The sequence below is a fragment of the Tachyglossus aculeatus genome, chromosome 22 (genome assembly GCF_015852505.1).
Source record: "Tachyglossus aculeatus isolate mTacAcu1 chromosome 22, mTacAcu1.pri, whole genome shotgun sequence".
NCBI classification, from domain to species: domain Eukaryota; kingdom Metazoa; phylum Chordata; class Mammalia; order Monotremata; family Tachyglossidae; genus Tachyglossus; species Tachyglossus aculeatus.
In genome coordinates, this window is record NC_052087.1 from 27,106,192 (window position 1) to 27,124,926 (window position 18,735).

At 47.7% G+C, this 18,735-nt stretch overlaps 1 protein-coding gene across 2 annotated transcripts in view; it reads left to right on the forward strand.

Annotated features, from left to right (window-relative positions):
- The window catches only part of TSPAN18 (tetraspanin 18), a 167,871-nt gene that overhangs the window by 146,282 nt on the left and 2,854 nt on the right, over positions 1-18,735 (forward strand). Inside the window, exons 4-7 of one of the 2 annotated variants that reach the window (XM_038764651.1) lie at positions 110-304; positions 8,539-8,613; positions 14,472-14,570; positions 14,850-15,029. In XM_038764651.1, coding sequence (XP_038620579.1) covers positions 110-304; positions 8,539-8,613; positions 14,472-14,570; positions 14,850-15,029 — 549 coding nt within the window. The remainder of the gene's footprint in view (positions 1-109; positions 305-8,538; positions 8,614-14,471; positions 14,571-14,849; positions 15,030-18,735) is intronic. The other variant, XM_038764652.1, reaches the window with a different exon arrangement.

Below are 18,735 nucleotides of genomic sequence, written 5' to 3' on the forward strand. Positions count from 1 at the left end.
CTGGGCAATATCTTGCTCATCCACGAAGCCCAACTTTGGGTCTTTTGTTCCTTTGTTTCTTCCCGCTTTTCTCCACCCCAACCTGGTTGACGTTTGGCACTGGGAGCAGCTAGGAGGTGCCTGCCTGCTGGGAGTTGGGATTTGGGTCATCGTGGACCCAACCGGATTTCGAGAGATCGTGGCCGTCAACCCCCTCCTCTTCACGGGCGCCTACATCCTGCTGGCCATGGGGGCCGTGCTCTTCTTGCTGGGCTTCCTGGGCTGCTGTGGAGCCATTCGGGAGAACAAGTGTCTGCTTCTCTTCGTACGTACCGACCCTCTTACCCACGTGCCCCCTGCCTTCCCCTCCCTTCCCTCTAGGCTGAAACCAAGCATCCATTCTCTCCAGCACATGGTTTGCAAAGTCCTCACACCCCAAGAATAGTAATGAGCCTGCAATGTCTGAATTGCCCTTGCCGACCCCATTCGGCTGACCCCAGAGAAGCAGCGTGGCTCAGTGGAAGGAGCCTGGGCTTTGGAGTCAGAGGTCATGGATTCAAATCCCAGCCCCGCCACTTGTCAGCTGTGTGACTTTGGGAAAGTCACTTAACTTCTCTGGGCCTCAGTTACCTCATCCGTAAAACGGGGATTAAGACTGTGAGCCCCCCGTGGAACAACCTGATCACCTTGTAACATCCCCAGCACTTAGAACAGTGCTTTGCACATAGTAAGCGCTTAATAAATGCCAACATTATTATTAGTAGTAGTATTATTTGACCCAGCTCCACAGATACACCTCCTCCCATAGACCACTATGTAGTGGAAGTAGTTCCAGTTTTTTCCTCTGCTCTCAGTGCAGTGTTCTGCATCCAGTAGGAACTCTAAATCCTACTGCTGCTACTACTACTATTGGTACTATTACAAATACTATTAATAGTAGTAGTAATAGTAGTAGTAGCTTTAGGATTTACTGGGTGCTGACACTGTACTGAGCCCTGAGGGAAAAATTGGGTGAGAAGTAAGCACAGTCCCTGGTCCTTTAGGGGTTCCCAAACTAAGTATGAGGTACCCCTGCGAGTTAGATACACTACTGAAATATAGCACCAGAGGTAAGTCAGAGAAGCAGCGTGGTCTAGTGGAAAGAGCACGCGCCTAAGACCCATAGGACCTGGGTTCTTATGCCGGCTCTGCCCCTTGTCTACTGCGTGATCTTCGGCAAGTCATTTCACTTCTCCGTGCCTCTGTTACCTCATTTGTAAAATGGGGATTCAGATTGTGAGCGCTATGTGGGACAGGGGCTATGTCCAGCATGATTTTCTTGAATCTATCCCAGAGTTTAGAACAGCACCTGGCACAAAGTAGGCACTTAACAAATACCATAAAAACACCAAGTCCTTAAAGGCTATAGCTAAGCTCTACCAAGCACCTAACTTGGTGTCAGGTTCTTTCCTGACCCTTAGTAACTATTCACCAGTGCTTAGAATAGTGCATGGCACATAGTAAGCGTTAAGCAAATACAGTTATAATTATTACTACAAGTTTGAAGTCTTGAGGCCTGAGAGACCTCCTGAACAGCAGATTCCCCTCTACTCACACGATTTGCTGAGCCTCTGGCCCTTCCTCTCCCAATTCCAGCTGCATGTCTAGGCCCCTCCACGTCTTGTCTTTCCCACTGTCCTGCTCCTCCTCTTCCCTCCCCACTACTTCCCCACACACACCCCCGACTGGAGGAGGTCAGCTTCACATTCTTCTGGAGACAGTATAACCATGAAAAATAATAGCTTTATACCCCTGCTGTGGTGTCTGATTTTGTAAGGTCCTGAGCCATTATCTCAGATGGCAAGGCCCTCCCCATTTCATGACTGGGCATGGAGCGCTTTGGTTTACCAAGCAGAACCTACTGTTCCTTCCCCTGAGGCAGCGGTAGCTAGTTAGGCTCCCTGTCCCTGCTCCCTTTGTTTTCCAATCTCAGTTTCCACAGTGTGCATTTCATAATTATTTCTCCCATGTCAGGCAGCCCTGACACCCTGCTCTCCAATGGAGAAATCCACTTCAGCTAAAGTAGGATAAGAGTATTGGGTTGTTAATGAGGGACAGGGAGGAGGAGGAGAAAGAAGAGGAGGTGTCTGCGGGAGCTGCCATTTAGGAAAGAAGGGGCAGGGGGAAAATAAGGTGGTTTGCCAGGTCTCCTACGAGCAGTTCATTCTGGTTTGGCCTGAGGCAAGGGTTCCCACCACCCGTCCTTGCCTCCAAAATCTTCTCCGCCAAAACTCAGTTTCCCAGTGATCAGAACAGCTGCAGAGGGGCCTGAGCAGTCGTAGGAAAAGGGGCTGGAGGAGGCAGGGCTGGTGAGGAAGTACTCCTGGGACCCTTCCTGGGGACCTTCTTCTGGTTAGTCTGCCTTCACAACCTACCTTGCTCTCTCCCCTGGTCACTCCTTCAGTCAAAGCAAAGGGGGAAGGATGGTCTGATAAGGAAACTTGGCCAACAGCAATTCCTGAGAGGGATAGGGAGGATAGGCTGTTAGGGAGCTATTGCTATTCCTTCAGCAATAATTGATCTTACTCAGGAATAATCACAATGTAATAATCAGCAGTTCTTGGGTGTGCTCTATTTGCCAAAAGGTTGGCAAGAATTCTTCCCAAGTAGAGTGTTCCCAGTTGGGGCAGCTGGAGCCCTGCAGCATACAAAGTTTAATCTGCTTCCCCAGCTTGTTTGGGGCATGTCCTCCAGAGCCCATTTTCCTGCCTGGGGGCTTGACCGCCACTGAAATGCCGAGAAGTTTATGGATTGGAAGTAGCCAGGAGGGTGCAGGGAGTCAGTGAACAGACACCGAGGAAAATGCCATCATCCCAGCTTATGTGTGTGTGTGAGTCTGTGTGTGTGTGGGTGTGCATGTGTGTGAACCGGTAGCATCTAGACCTCCTCGCAGCCATGACACAGTGGGTTTCCCACATGAGGCCCTGCAAGGAAATGTCAAAGACAATTTGAGGAAGGGAGTAGTGTGCAGAGTGTGAGCAGACACTAGTGACTCTTGATTTGCGGTGAGGCAGGACTTTGAGCTTCCCCAGCCCCAGTGAGCCTTAATTTCTCACTTGTTGCAGGACATCTGTGCACTTCCCAACTTCCCAGGTTAATGTTTTTTGCTTGTTTTTTGCTTCTTTAACGCAGCTTGTGATTCCTAGTTCTCATACTGTCTGAGGACACATATTTCCTAACCACCACCCCAAACCCTCCTCCTCTCTTCAACCCTCAAAAAGAATAGACGAGCTCAGATTTTATGAGATCCTGCTGTGAGCTCTAGTTTTGCCTGCATTCTGCCATGGTCAGCATCATATTCTGTACTAATAATGGCTTCTTATTATTGCTCTGGTTCAGCACTTAACAAAGGCCCCTGAGTGCCAGCCACCACCCCCAACCTCCCTCCTGAAGTCCCCGCCTGAAAGGACCCAGGGTATGTACTGGGTTAGAAAATAGAACACAATGGTACACAGGCTGGGAAGCACATGTCCAGTAGTCCATAATAATAATAATTGTGGAATTAATTAAACCCTTACCATGTGCCAAGCACTGTGCTAAGTGCTGGAGTAGATACAAGGTAGTCATATCCTACATGGAACTCACATTCTAAGCAGGAGGAAGCACAGGTAGTGAATCCCTGTTTTGCAGATAAGGGAACTGACACACAGCCAGAATTAGAACCCAGATCCTTTGACTTCCAGACCCATGCTCTTTTCACTAGGTCATACTACTTCCTGTTTTGGGGAATGTTAAGGAAACTAAGGGAGAGCTCGTTCCCAAGAGGAGCAGTTATTTGGGCAGGAATAAGTCGGTGGGAGGAGTTGGGAGAAGAGGGCAATTGGAGAAAGCTGGTGGGAGTTCAGAGGATGCTCATATGGATCAAATTAGTTCCATGGACAATGTTGTTCAGAAATTGACTGATCAGAGCAGCCTGAGCAAGATTTCACCACGACGCATAATGCATCTTTGAGGCTTTTAGCAAAAATGTAAACATCAGGCGGAAAGTTCGGCCAGCGTCACAGACCTGAGCGGGCTGCTGTCCCTTCTTTAGCTGGAGGACAGGGAGGAGAAGGAGACTTGCTCTGAGTTTTAACTACATCCCAATTTTGTTTGAGAGCAAGAAATAGCTATGTGGCCTCCATCTTTTAGTATCCAGGTTGCTTAATGCTTTCCAACCAGCAAGTGGCAGAACAGTTGCAGGACTTGGCCCCCCGAAGCAGTGCTTGGGCTGTCTTCAAATGAAAATACACAGAAAAATCACCCTGCAGAATGTCATAAAAATTGATTCCTGTGGCTGCCGCCAAAAGCCGTGCTCCAAATGGAAATTTCCTTCTGAGAAGTGGCTCAGATGAAAGGGAGACTAGAAAGGCTAAAGGAGGCTTTCCAGCCTCTGTAATTATCTGCCGGGCTGACATGCAAGGTGGAATTTTAAAGTCTTTCTTGCCATCCAGACCAGGATTGGAAAAAGTGTAATATGTTACACTGAATTGCTTGTAAGAGGCTCTTTTTGGAGCTGGGGGCCCTCAGGGATGGGGTGGGACCATCTCCAGCAGCAGTGTCCTCCACACAAATTGTATGTGGGTTGGATGCCTGGGACTCATGAGGGGCCTTCATAGGATCTGTAAAAATCAGGATGTTCCCTCTTATCTCCTTCTCTGTGTGGTGCTGCTGCTACCCTTGGGCAAGCGACTGGAAATTGACCACAAGAGGAGGCCCACAGATAATCTCTAGACTCAAAGGATTGGGGGTCACTTGCCCAAGTTAAAGGTCCAAAGGTCCCTGTGGGCTATTTGCTCCTGGGCAGATTTGCACAGGATGAAATAGGAGAGGATGATGGAAAGATCAAAGCACTGACTACCCCTATTGAATGCTGGGAAAAGGGACTTACATGACCTACTGACTTATGTGACTGAGGTAACTTAGGTCACCAGAAGGATCCATGTCCAGTGGAGTTCTTGGAAAGATCATTGCCCTCTGGGTTAAGTGGCTAAAGAGGCAAAACTCAGTTCTCTATTCACTGACTGCAACAGGAGTGTTTGGCAGAAGTGGATCCTTGGGATTGTAAGAACCTTAATACCAGATTTGGTGTGAGGGTGAGGAGTAGGGGCCTCAGAATTCACAAGGTCCAGAAGGTTGCTAAGAAAGACTTTCTGGTTTATGGGGTCCTATGGCACTGGGGGAGACTGGTCCCGGCATGGGGTGGTGGCAGCACCCAGCACTGAGCCTCCCCCCACCTACGTTCCTGATACCAGGTGCCATGACTCAGAAGCGGTGCCTCCATCTTCAGGGCCTGGGGAGGGGTTCAGGGGTCTTGATAGTCACACATTCAGCCACTATATAGGTTCTGCAGAGTTCACGTGGATCCATTCTGTGTGGGTCTTTATGGCGCTTTATGGCCCATTATGTAATGTGATTACATACAGTTCATAATGTACATTTGCTGCTTGTGCAAAGATGGAAGTTGGCAAAAGGGAGGCCAGAATTCTATAGTGCCACCAATGTCACCCTAGTTGGATACCGTGATAGACTCAGTGCAGATACATTCAACCCTCATTTGGGTAAAATATGACGTTGATGACGTTAGGAGAAGGAAAAAATCTTGATGAATGCTACAAATATTCAAGCAGTTTTTTAATGGTATTTGCTAAATGTTTATTATGTGCCAGGCACTGTACTAAGTGCTGGGATAGATTCAAGCTAATCAGGTTGGACACAGTCCATGTCCCACATGGGGCTCACAGTATTAATCCCTGTTTTATGGATGAGGTAACTGAGGTACAAAGAAATTAAGTGACTTGCTCAAGGTCACACAGCAGACAAGTGGCAGAACTAGGATTAGAACCCAGGTCCTTCTGACTCCCAAGCCCATCATCATCATCAATCATATTTATTGAGCGCTTACTATGTGCAGAGCACTGTACTAAGCGCTTGGGAAGTACAAATTGGCAACATATAGAGACAGTCCCTACCCAACAGTGGGCTCACAGTCTGAAAGCCCATGTTCCATCCATTAGGCCACACTGCTTGAGAAGCAGCATGGTGTAGTAGATAGAGCACGGGCGTGGGTCAGAAGGTCATGGGTTCTAATCCCAGCTCCGCCACTTGTCTGCTATGTGACCTTGAGCAAGGTACTTCATTTCTCTGGGCCTTAGTTACCTCATTTGTAAAATGGAGATTGAGACTGTGAGCCCTGTGTGGGACATGGACTGTGTCCAACCTGATTTGCTTGTATCCACCCCAGTGCTTATTATAGTACCTGGCACATAGTAATCACTTAACAAATACCACAGGTATTATTATTATTCTCCATGCATTTTCACTTCATGGGTGTGATAAAAGAGAAAGTTGATTCAACATTCACCCAAGTCATTTCTTTAGTTAGTAAGGATGGTGAAATATTTTTGTCAATGGAAATATTGCATAATTCATGTGCCAAGTTTATACCTTTCTTCCAGGTTGATCCAACATCTCTCCAGCTTGTCTCTAAGACATGCTGTCCCAAACTGTTGGTCTTACTTACTTACACTCCCAGAGGCACTCAAGAGACCACCCCCCTATGCACCACAGGGTCAACATCTGTCAATCTAGAGAGAGAAACAAATGTGTGCAGAAATGGTGCTTATTGAAAACAGATGTGATGAGGCCGAATGAACTCCCTGAGTGCAGTCCCTCCCTCCTCAGGGGTCATGATGAGGCTGTGACTGTTTGGAAAGCAGCTAGGATGTGCACAGGTGTTCTCACCGTGGCTGAGGGACTCATCCCTGCAGCTCACATTTATTCACAGGGGCCAGGCAGCACATCCCAGTTTCCAGCAGGCCTCCAGGCTCTCTCATCATGCCAAGGCTGACTGGCCCCGCTATCTGGGCAATTATATCTCCACTGAGGAAAGATGCTATTATCGTCATTAATGGCTTCATCTTGGTTCATCAGTGTAGGTGGACAAAAATGACTCCCAACCCCAAGCCCAGTTCCCTGAGAAGCGAGGGAAAGAGGATGGGTGAGTCCTTGGCCTGGCTTGGCAGAAGAGCCTGGGCGGTGGCTCAAATGAGACAAATCTTAGGAGTTATTCAGTCAATGGCTCCTTGGCCCTGGTCGTTTGTAGTGGAAAGAGCCCAGACTTGGGAGTCAGAGATCATGGGTTCTATTCCTGACTCTGCAACTTGTCAGCTGTGTGACTTTGGGCAAGTCACTTAACTTTTCTGTGTCTGTTACTTCATCTGTAAAATGGGGATTAAGACTGTAAGCCCCACGTGTGACAACCTGATTACCTTGTATCTACCGCAGTGCTTAGAACAGTGCTTGGCACATAGTAAGTGCTTAATAAATGACATCGTTATTATTATTATTTTTAATAATACCATACTTATAATACCATACTATTAATAATAATACCATACTACTACTACTAATAATAAATGATGGCATTTATAAAGTGTTTTCTATATGTCAAACACTGTTCTAAGCTCTGGGGTAGCTACAAAATCATAAGGTTGGACACAGTCCCTCTCCCACATGGGGCTCGTGCTGCCTGGGTTCCCCAAGGGGCCAAGTAATCACTGCTGCCCTAGACAGAGAGATCAGAGAGACTGGGAGGAAGGTCATTGCTGGTTATGGCTTCCCCTTCTTTTCTGTCTCATATTCAAGCATATTCGCAAGCCCTAGATCGGTATGTGAATTGCCCAAATGAGATTGTTTAGATGTTGGTGCTGGGGAGGAGGGGGAAATGGAGAGATGGGGATGAGTCTTTTTTCTCCTGGGCCATGGGCTCCTTCCCAGGCAAGTGTGTTGTTGCAGAACAGGTGCTAGAGTCATCACCATGCTAGAGTCGTCACCACAATGCAACCCAGCCTGACCTGTCAGTCTTTACTGAATGCAGCTTGATTTCCTGCCAGACTTCTCAGTAGCTCTTCCTTTTTCTCACGTTTGTTCCAGTGAGGTCCCCAACAGCCTTTCTAGAGATCCCTATCCACCGACGTTACTGAGGCACCATCTTCCCAAGGAAAATGAAACCAACTCAGTAGGTTGTCCCACTCATGTATCCAAACTCTTGGGATGAAAATAAGGTCCAAATCACTTGTTTACTGTATACAAATTATCCACTTAACCTCAACTCTCCATTTTACTTTGCCTGTATAGAGACAGACAGGGCAATGCCAACATCTCTCCCACCTCTTCCATTTCCAAAGGGTGAGGTTGCCCGAGATTCAGTTATCAAGCCATAGGCCCTCCATCCATCATGCTGCAGGTATTTTGATACCTGGGACTCTGTACAAACTACAGTTCTCTACTCCAGACTGAGTCGAGTTCTTGAGAGTAAGTGACTTCCCCAAGATATTACACAATTCCTGGGGTTGAACTCTAGGGCTAGCAGCAATTCACCCCTTAAGCCCCAGCACCTGTATTCTTTACCGGGATCCATATTGAACTAATCACCCAAACATATTTGGCCACTGGTTCTCCTCCTCTAGAGGCCGTCCTTGAACAACCTTCCTGGAACATGCTTAAGCATCTGTCCCACTCTCTCCTCTTGTTTTTCAGTTCTTCATGTTTATTTTGTTGATCTTCCTGGCGGAGCTCTCAGCAGCAATCCTGGCTTTCCTCTTCAGAGAAAATGTACGTACCCATTTATTTGGTGGAAACGTTCCTCTAAGCTCTCAGCGCCTCAAGGGAATTGGATTGGGTTAGGGTTCTGCTGCCTTCCTCGGTCCATCCTTGTCCCCACACAATGTCCCACTTCCCAGGACATATAAACCCAACCTGTGGGCAGAGTTGTTTATAGGCAGAGGAGCAGTGTCAGGGACACTGGCTTTTCTAAATTGGGCTTCCCAGATACCTACATCACTGAAGCAAAAGTTATTTTCTAAAAAATACACAGAACAAAATGTGGAGCACATAAGGATGACAGGGTCTGAATGGCTTGGAAATGAATTGCTTTGTCAATGGTCCTAGGGTAGTGACTGACCTTTGCTATTGGCTCTAACATTGCAATTCCTTTCTCTGAGGGTCTCAGATGCTTTGTCGATGTCAATGTCTATTTATCTCCCCTACCCCGTCCAGTCCTAGAGCCCTTTGTCTGCCCATGAGAGCCTCAGCTAATAAAGAGGGGTGGAAAGGACTAGGGGAGGACTGTGAAGACCCACAGAATGATTAAAGGGGAGGAAATGGGTCCTAGGGGGAACTGTGATTAGTCACCTTGGAGAAGAATTGGCCAAGGTGTGACTTTAAATAACAGACTTTGTGTGAATGGAGAATTATTTATTTGTCCACAATGTGGTGGCTTTTCTACAGCAAGGCCAAAGCAGGAGGGATCAGGGAGTGGGGGGAGCACTGTCCTAAGTGCTTGGAAGAGTACAGTATAACAATACAAGAGACACATTCCCTGCCCACAACAAGCTTACAATCTAGACAGGTGGAGAGGCATTAATATAAATAAATAAATTACAGATATGTTCTTAAGGATGTGAAGATTTATAGTTGATCCTCTGTGAAGGTTCTTCTCCTCACGGGATCCATTCCAGGCCTGTGATTCTTTCCAGGAGACCATAAAATAGAAAGGAGGCTGGGATTTTGGTCCCCCATTTTCAGATGGGAAAACTGAGGTTCAGAGAGGTGCAGCCACTTGCCAGAAGTAACGCACTCACAGCAAGTCACAGTGGAGTCCTGGATAGTATCCTGGTTTTTGAACTCCCAGAATAGGGAGCCCGCTAGCCGGTCAGAGGCCCCACATCCCTCCTTATGGAATCGGGGGATGGTTGTGGAGAGTGCTGGGCAGGGGTTGCCCTAAATTAAAGAGGGGGGAAGTGGGTTGCTAGCTCTTTCCTGGCTTTCTGGGTGACTGAATGAGGTTCCTCAATTTCGTTGTCCAGGATTGCAAGACATTTTAGTTGTTTTAGATGTACAGAAACTAGGGATTTTACTTCCAGTGCCATGGGTCATGTTGATGGACCCAGATTTCTGCAAACCCTGGAATCCAGGAGAGAGAGGCTCCTACCGACTCCCCCACCCCCCATACCAATATAATTCTCAAATACTATTTCTTGAGTGCTCACGTATCTTCTCACTAGACATTGGAGAGTCAATGAAATATGGCTGTAACTTCTTAGAAATAAGGAATTGTGTCTAAGGTATCAATCAATCAGTGGTATTTATTGAAGACAGTGTGTGTGGGGCACTGTACTAAGCACCTGGGAGAGAACAATACAATAGAGTTAACAGACATGATTCCCTTCTCACGAGGGGCATTCAGTCTTAAAGGGGATAATGTTGAAGACAACTTTCTTCCTCCACTACATTCTTATCACCATGTAACAAACCCCATGTTAAGAAAAGCTCAAGGTATGTTACACATGCCATGTCTGATGCCACAAGCATGCTCACAAATGTTTCTTCTGATCAAGCTGAATTGACAGACACATGTTATTGGTGGACGTTTCCCTCATTCTGTCATCACATTCTGGTCCAACTGTGTATTAGAAACATGTGATCTAGAAGATCTGATCCCCCATTATGCTATATAACATGGGATTTCCATTCATGAGGAACCCTGCATTAAGACAAACAGACAATATGTGGGTTTTAGCCTATGCCATGCATGTGCATTCGAACATTTCTTCCAGCATTGCATTGTCCTCTACCCAGACGTGCATTGCTGGAAGAATGTTTCTTAATAGCCTAGCAGTGCTCCGAACAAATCACGCAGTATAAATGTATTATGGAAGACACTTAGGGCATTTCTAAGGCATGTTGGCCGCTAAAAAGAATCTTCAGTCAGCAGTTTATTTCAACAGGACTCTGCAACTTCCCAAGGCCCCTATCCCAAACACCCTCATATCCTGATATCAATGCAACATTCACTTCAACACCATTACCCTGGGTGGCTCTATTGAGGGGAATGAGCCACAGCAGGGTAGTCCAACAGCTGCTTTATAGAGAGCTGAAATTGGCAAACTAAAAACAATGAGAACAGAGGAAAAGTCTTAAGGATGTGGAAAAACAAAGACACAGTGTTGCTTACCTTCTGAAAACTGGGAGTTAGGTTTTATTTATCATATTTGTTAAGCACTTACTATGTGCCAGACACTGTACTAAGCTCTGGGGTAGATACAAGCAAATCAAGTTGGACATAGTCTGTCCCACATGGGGCTCACAGTCTTGAACCCCATTTTATGGATGAGGTAACTGAGGCTCAGAGAAGTGACTTGCCCAAGATCACACAGCAGTCAAAGGCAGAGCTGGGATTAGAACCCAGGTCCTTCTGACTTCCAAGTCAGTGGTCTAGCTACTAGGCCACGCTGCTTCTAGTTGCTGAAGATAGGTCAGTGTGGAGCACTGCTATCGAAAAGGAGTGATTCTTTTCAATGAGAGGCTCTTTAAGAAATAGGAGACATGGAGGTAAAACAGGAAACAGTGCCAATTTTGTATCCAATGTGGCCAGGACCGTGGCTCTCCAATTGTGCTTTTCACTCACGAATTCATAGGTGAATTTTGTCATTGCTAGTCTCTTCTTCAGAGAAGGACAACTATCAATCTATTTATGTGTAGAAGTCGTAGTAATAGTATTTGTTACCAGGAGTTAGCATGCTACCAGAAGCAGCGTGGCCGAGTGGATAAAGCATGGGCCTGGGAATCAGAAGGACCTGGGTTCTAATTCCAGCTCCGTCACTTGTTGGCTATGTTTCATTCATTCATTCAATCGTATTTATTGAGTGCTTACTATGTGCAGAGCACTGTACTAAGCGCTTGGGAAGTACAAGTTGGCAACACAGGCTATGTGACCTTAACTTCTCTATGCCTCAGTGACCTCATCTGTAAAATGAGGATTAAGACTGTGAGCCCCAAGAGGGACAGGGACTGCGTTCAACCTGATTTGCTTGTATCTACCCCAGCACCTAGTACAGCGCCTGGCACATAGTAAGCACTTAACACATATTATTATTATTTGCTTGCTATGTGTAGAGCCAAATAGTAAGCCCTGGGAGAGAACCCCCAGGTGGGACTCAGACCATCCTTGAGGGGGTGGTAGATAACCCAAGGTAGATGCTGCTTCTGCTAGCCAACACTGTCTTCTGATGCTAATTGGGGAATTCCATACCTTTGCCCACACCTGCAATCCTGGTACCTTTTCCTTGTCAGCTAGGAAGGGCATCCAAACACAGAAGTAGGACTTGGTTGCCATGCTCAGGTGGCTCCATCTGCTGCCTGATCTAGGGACCAGCACTCGTTGGGGGTTCAGCATCTTTCCCGTCTCCCTCAGAAAGGTAAGGAGCAAAGGGAGATCAGAAGGAAGAACGGCTGGGAACCTGGACTGCCAGGTGGATACCTCTTTGTTCGAGGAATCCTACACAGAACTAGCTGCACATAGACACGCACCCTAGGCACGCAAAAATCACACCCTGTGAGACAGCATGGCCCACTGGAAAGAACGTGAACTTGAGAGTCAGGAGAGCCTGATGGTAATTCCAGTTCCACCACTCGCCTGCTCTGCGACCTTGGCCAAGTCACGTAACTGCTCTGTTCCTCAGTTTCCTCATTTGCAAAAGGGGGATCAAAAAACCTTTTCTCGCTCCCACTTAGACTGAAATCTCCATGTGGAACAGGGACTATGTCCCAACTAATTAACTGGTATCTACAGCAGCACTTGACATATAGTAAGTGCTTAATAAATATCATCATCTCATCATTACTCCATGTGAGCACTTTACCACATTTGTCACATACACATTCCCAATCCACTGTACATACAAGTGGGTTTAAAATAGAAATTCCATCACAGAATCATATTATTTTCTTTTTCCTTACTCCTGTGTCCTGTGCCCCTATGGTTCTTGATCAGGATGGACCTTGCATGGTACAGAAAACCCCATTCCACCTGCCTCCCTACCCACCTATTGGCTCCTAGGAGTTTGGTGGTCTTTTTGGATGTGATCCTGCAGGTGGGAGGCCCCAGGGGAGTATTTTCTGGGGGTCCTCTCCTAGAAAGGTAGAGCTCCCTGAACAATTGCTTTGGGAACCTCTCAGAACAGGGAAGCCTTGTGGCCTGCCACATTGAGTTTCAGAGGCTCTGCCTGAAGGTTAAGCATGCTCTGGGGATGCAGAAATATCTGCAGCTTGGGGGGCCTTCTCAAAAGAGATCTGATATTTAAGAAAAAGCCTTGGAGGGATTCCCCAAGTCACAGGGGGGGAGGGGAAGACCTCCAACGTAGAAAGGTTCTCTGTACATGCCCACACAATCAGACACACATACGCCCACACACACCCTCACCGAGCACTTTGCAGGAGGCCACTTCCCTCTATTTTCCCTGAGAAAAGCAGCTAAGTGACTGTCATGGCTGAGTGGAGCAGCCTGTTCACTGTCCCTGAGCCTTCGGGCAGCCTGGCAATCTCAGAAAGTCTTCAACCCAACCTATCTCTTCCACACTTACCAGTGTCCTGGAGACCAGGCTGGCAGTGCCATTTGTGCAGCCTGGAAAGGTGGCCGGGCCCCCTGGGGGTTGTCTGGGGAGAGAGCTTTCTTTCTGGGAGGGGGCTGAATCAGAGCCTTTTGGGCATCTGTGTCCTTGACGTGATGGCACCCAGCCCACTAGCCGAACGCTCTGCCGGGCACCGTTCCCGGAGCGGCCAGTCAGACTTCTGTCTGAGACTTGGTGCATACACATTCAGAGCTTAGGTAAATACTACATTTAGTAAGGGCTTAGCTGGGGCTAAGTGCTGGGATAGATAGAGGAAAATCAGGCACACACAGTAGGGTTTGCCTTGGTTTTTGATCCATGCCCACTTTTTGTCTGCCCAGCTGCCTCCGAGGCTGCCGTGGTAGGGGAAGGGGCAGGGTGGGGTCCAGCCCTTCAGCAGATGTGACTTTGGGCACATACATGGCCCATCAGGGAGCACACCTGAGTTCTCTTTCTAAACCACCAACTCTAAAGTCCAGAAAAAGATGGACCACACATTTACAAAACCTCCAGCTACTCTGAGCCCCACAGAATACACACTGATCTGAACAGTCTAGATCATTTGAGGCTGACAAGTACCCGTGTGATCTAGTGGAAAGAGTACAGTCCTGGGAGTCAGAGGACCTGAGTTCTAATCCCAGTTTGGCCACTTTTCTACTGTGCAACCTTAAGGTGAGTCACGTAACTCCTCCTCTGTGCCTCAGTTCCCTCAACTGCAAAATGGGGATTAAATCCTCCCCCTTTTGATTTTGACTGTGAACCTCATGAGGGACAGGGACTGTGTCCAATCTGATTAATTTGGGCTCTACCCCAGTGCTGAGTGCAGTGCTTGGCACAAAGTATGCATTTAAGAGATACCACAATTATTATTATTAATTATTATTGATCTTATATATCTGGAAAATCAAGGTCAAAGCTGGTTCCCTGCTACCTAGTTGGTGCAGATCCTCCTTAATGTCTGCCTGGGACCAGGTGAGTGACTCTGTGGGGGTAATAATAGTTTTTCCATTTCCTGTTCTCCAGCTTACCAGAGAATTCTTCACCAAGGAGCTCACAAAGCACTACAAGGGGAACAATGACAGTGATGTCTTCTCCTCCACCTGGAATTCTGTCATGATCACAGTGAGTGTCTCCCCTCTCCAGGAAGTTCTGGAGCAATTACTGGTGGCCATGGGTGGGGATGGGGAACTGAAGCCCTTTCCCACTCCCATCCCCTCCTCCCCTGCTCCCTCTTCCCTCTTCCTCCTCCACCCACCCTCACCCAGGCCAAACCACCAAGGACCCAAAACTACAAGGCTATTTCTGCCTTCTCTCCTTCTTCTCATTCCCACCGAGGTCTTCTACACCCAGTTGTGTGTGTGTGTGTGTCTCTCTCTCTCTCTCCCTTTTGCTGTACCCTAGTTTGGCTGCTGTGGAGTCAATGGGCCTGAAGACTTTAAAGCAGCTCCAGTTTTCCGGTTCCTGAACTTCAACGAAGAGGTCCCGGAAGCCTGCTGCCGGAGAGAACCCCAGACGAGGGATGGGGATTTTGTCAGCAAGGAGGAGTGTCTCCTGGGTAGAGACCCATTCCTGAACAAACAGGTACAATCCCACCCTGGCTGAAGGCTGAGTAAGGAAACCTGGGGTCAGCTGACAGGGGGAAAAAGAGTCCTGCAGAGTCTGGCCTGAGCCATCCTTCCTCATTCCCCATTCCAGACCCTGCCGCTTGTCTGCTGTGTGACCTTGGGAAGTCACTAAATTTCTCTGTGCCTTCATCTCCTCATCTCTAAAATGGGAATTAAATGAGTTCTCTCTCGCTCATAGACTGTAAGCCCAATAAGGGACAAGGATTGAGTCTGACCTGATTATCTTGTACCTGTTCCAGCATTTAGTGCTTGGAACATAGTAAGCACTTAACAAACGCCATGTAGAAGATTGTTATTATTACTCTAGGGCCCAAAACCCCACAGCCCAGGTGCAAGGTGATATAAAGTTTCCCCTCATCCCCAAAGGGCTAGATGGAGGAGGAAATGGTGTTCCAGCCAGGTCAGTGCTGCCTCATCCCTGCGAAACAGCAGACCCTCCCTCCTAAAAGCAAGGAGACAGCCCTGAGGAAACTACCACTCAGTGGTAGTTAGTGAGTTTCTACTGAGTGTGTAGCACTGTCTTAAGTGCTTAAGAAGCAAAATGATCTACTTTGCCTCTCCAAACAGAGCTGGGACTTCTGGTGTGGTGGTGGAAATCTGACAAGTAGCTCAGATATTTTTAAAAAAGAAGACAAATACCTCAGTCTTTCTTAGCTTCACTACTGCCCTTGTCAGGCCCCTTCCTCTCCCATCAACCACTCTGTATTTCGATTTCTGAGAGGACGCTGGGTCACGGAGCGGGGGCAGAATGGAGCCTTAAAGTACCTCCTGTAAGCAAACAAGTCAGAGCCGCCAGCCCCATAGAGGTGGGAGGACATGAGAGCGGAGGACTGGGCAGAGCACTGAGCCAGGCTCAAAGACCACACCCCACGTCTGGAGTTGGCCTCAAATCAGAGGGACAAGAGAACAGATTCAGGGTTCTCTTCATTTCCTCACAGCAGGCCAAGTGGGAAACTGGACTCCAGTATGGCCTAGTCCCTTCTCTGTTCTGCAAGAAGACCAGGCTGGTCCAGGGTCACCCTCTGTTTTTTTTATTTTTTATTTATTTTTAATGGCATTTATTAAGTGCTAACTATGTGCAAAGCACTGTTCTAAGCACTGATAATGGCATTTATTTAAGCACTTACTATGTGCAAAACACTGTTCTAAGTGCTGGGGAGGTTACAAGTTGATCAGGTTGTCCCACGTGGGGCTCACAGTCTTAATCCCCATTTTACAGATGAGGTAACTGAGGCACAGAGAAGTTAAGCGACTTGCCCAAAGTCACACAGCTGACAATTGGCAGAGCCTGGATTTGAACCCATGACCTCTGACTCCAAAGTCCAGGATCTTTCCACTGAGCCACGCTGCTTCTCTGTTCTCTATCACAGCAAGATATCAGGGACATCTCTGTCTCCACCTCTGCCTTACAGCTGCTATTCTGGCCCCCCAGTCATGCACTGGAATCCACAAGTTCTTCCCTCCCCTCCTGAGGAAAAGAGAGAATTTTTCAGCTTCTCTGAGAGTCGTGTTAGCATAGTTCTGAGAGGGACCGCACCCTCCATCCTCCACCACAGTCTTAATCATTTCTCACCAGATGTGTTTCGATGTAGGGGGTGGGGGTGGATGTGAGGAGGAGAAGAAAACGTTCCCTGTGTTTTGGGTTTAGCACCGAGAGGGATGGATGGCAGCCAAGTGTCTGGGTGGAGAGAAGAGAAGGATTGCAGGGTCGACCGGCAACCAGAAACAGAGCTTTCTAGCGGAAGAGAGAGGGAAATCTTGCCACGCTGGGGTGAGGGGCAGGATTTAGTGAGTCTTTGCTGGACAACAGGCAAGGGGGTCACTTCTGGATCACTACTAAGTCCATTTCCCTTTCTCCCTCCCAGCTGGCCACTGCCCTTCCCTTCCCCACCCCCTGCAAGCTAAATGGTTATAAGATTCATTCATTCATTCATTCAATCGTATTTATTGAGCACTTACTGTGTGCAGAGCACTGTACTAAGCGCTTGGGAAGTACATGTTGGCAACATATACAGTCCCTACCAAACAGTGGGGTCACAGTCTAGAAGAATCCCATTAGGAAGGAGTTTGAGCTCTATCATTTTGTCTTTGTAGCCAAATCAGGAACTTTGCGAAGGGGAATTTAAAGGTCTTTGGCTGGACAAATCTTTCTGGGATCCCAGAGTCAGGGACCCCAGCTCCCACCCCTGACAAAGCAAGCTTCAGCCTGGATGACATGGCACAGGCATCCAAGGAGGTTGCACCCCCTCCCCAGCACCCAGTGGCCTTCACATCTGGGAAGGGGGCTCCAGTTCTTCCAGCCCTTATGGAGGCAAGAGGGGCAAGGGACTTGGCCAGTCCTCAACTCAGAGCTGGGAGCTTTCTCTGAAAGCAGGAAAGCACCATTCCTCTGCCCTTCCCAGTGTCAGTATAGATGTTCTGTGGCCCTGGAGAGTAAGCCCATTGGGAACTCATTCCACTCTCCAAGTGTGGAGCCAAGACATAGCTGGCCCCTGGCAGCTTGGCCCAGAGCGAGAGAACCTAAGGAGATTGGAAATTTTTTCTCCTTACCAAGGCTTCTGTTCCACAGTGCATGTTTGATGTCAAAGTCAGTTTCATGATCTGGAAGGATTCTATGGCCTGTTCTCTTTCTTATGTTGTGTATAGAGATGTGGGTGATGAAATGCCAATAGCTAGCCTAAATGTGTGTGTATGTGTGTGTGTGTGTACAGCCCATGGAGACTGTGCCGCTTCTTATTCACCCCCTGCCCCCTCTCCTTTACCTACCAGACTCTCAACCAAGCTGGTGAGTCCTGGCACCCGTTCAGCTAGCTCTGGGAGAGAGTTCACAAGCGCCATTGTGTGAAGGCAACCGGTCCTGTTCTAACACAATGGGGTTGACAAACAAGCCTGGACCCTCTGCTCACCCCTCACCTTGTTTAGGACTCAGCTCTCGGGTCAAGAGGGAACCAGTCAGACTCCCCCTAGTTTCTGGAGCTTTGGCCTCAGCGTGAGGAGGCTGGGGAAGAGCTTGGGAAGATCAGATACAAGGAATGCTGATACGTCTACTTGGTTTCCCTTCTGAATGAAGGAAGGCCCTCCCCTGAACTGTGGAGAGGGTTTTCTCACCTGGGCAAGGCCATGGTGGCCTCAATAGTGGAGCAAAGTGGAATTTCATTTGTAGACTCAGTTTTCACCCTTGGTTTTTCCCTTGGAATCTACTGTTCCAGGGAAAGTGGTGTTAAGCAGTCGATCAGTGGTATTTAGTGAGTGCCTAGTGAGCGTGAAACATCACTCTGAGCTCTTGGGAGAGAACAAAGGAGCAAGGCTCTCATTTTCTGCTCTCAATAAGTTCACAATCTAATGGAGCAGACAGACAGACAAAATGACATAAATTTGATGTGAGCTGAAAGCAGAACAGGGATATAACAGGACTAAGTTGTGAATGATTCAGGGAAGGCTTTCTGAAGGAGGTGGGATTTTAGAAGAGCTTAAAATGTGGGAAGTCTAGTCTGGTAGATTTAGTTGGGGAGGGAGATCTTTTCTGGGTCAAAATAGGAGCAAGGGGACACAGCAGGAGAGTTCAGAGTAGAGTTCAGTTGAGTGCAAGTAAGAGTTAGTGATTCCTCCGGTCTTCCTTGGCCTCAGGATAAATAATAAAATAATAATAATGATGGCATTTG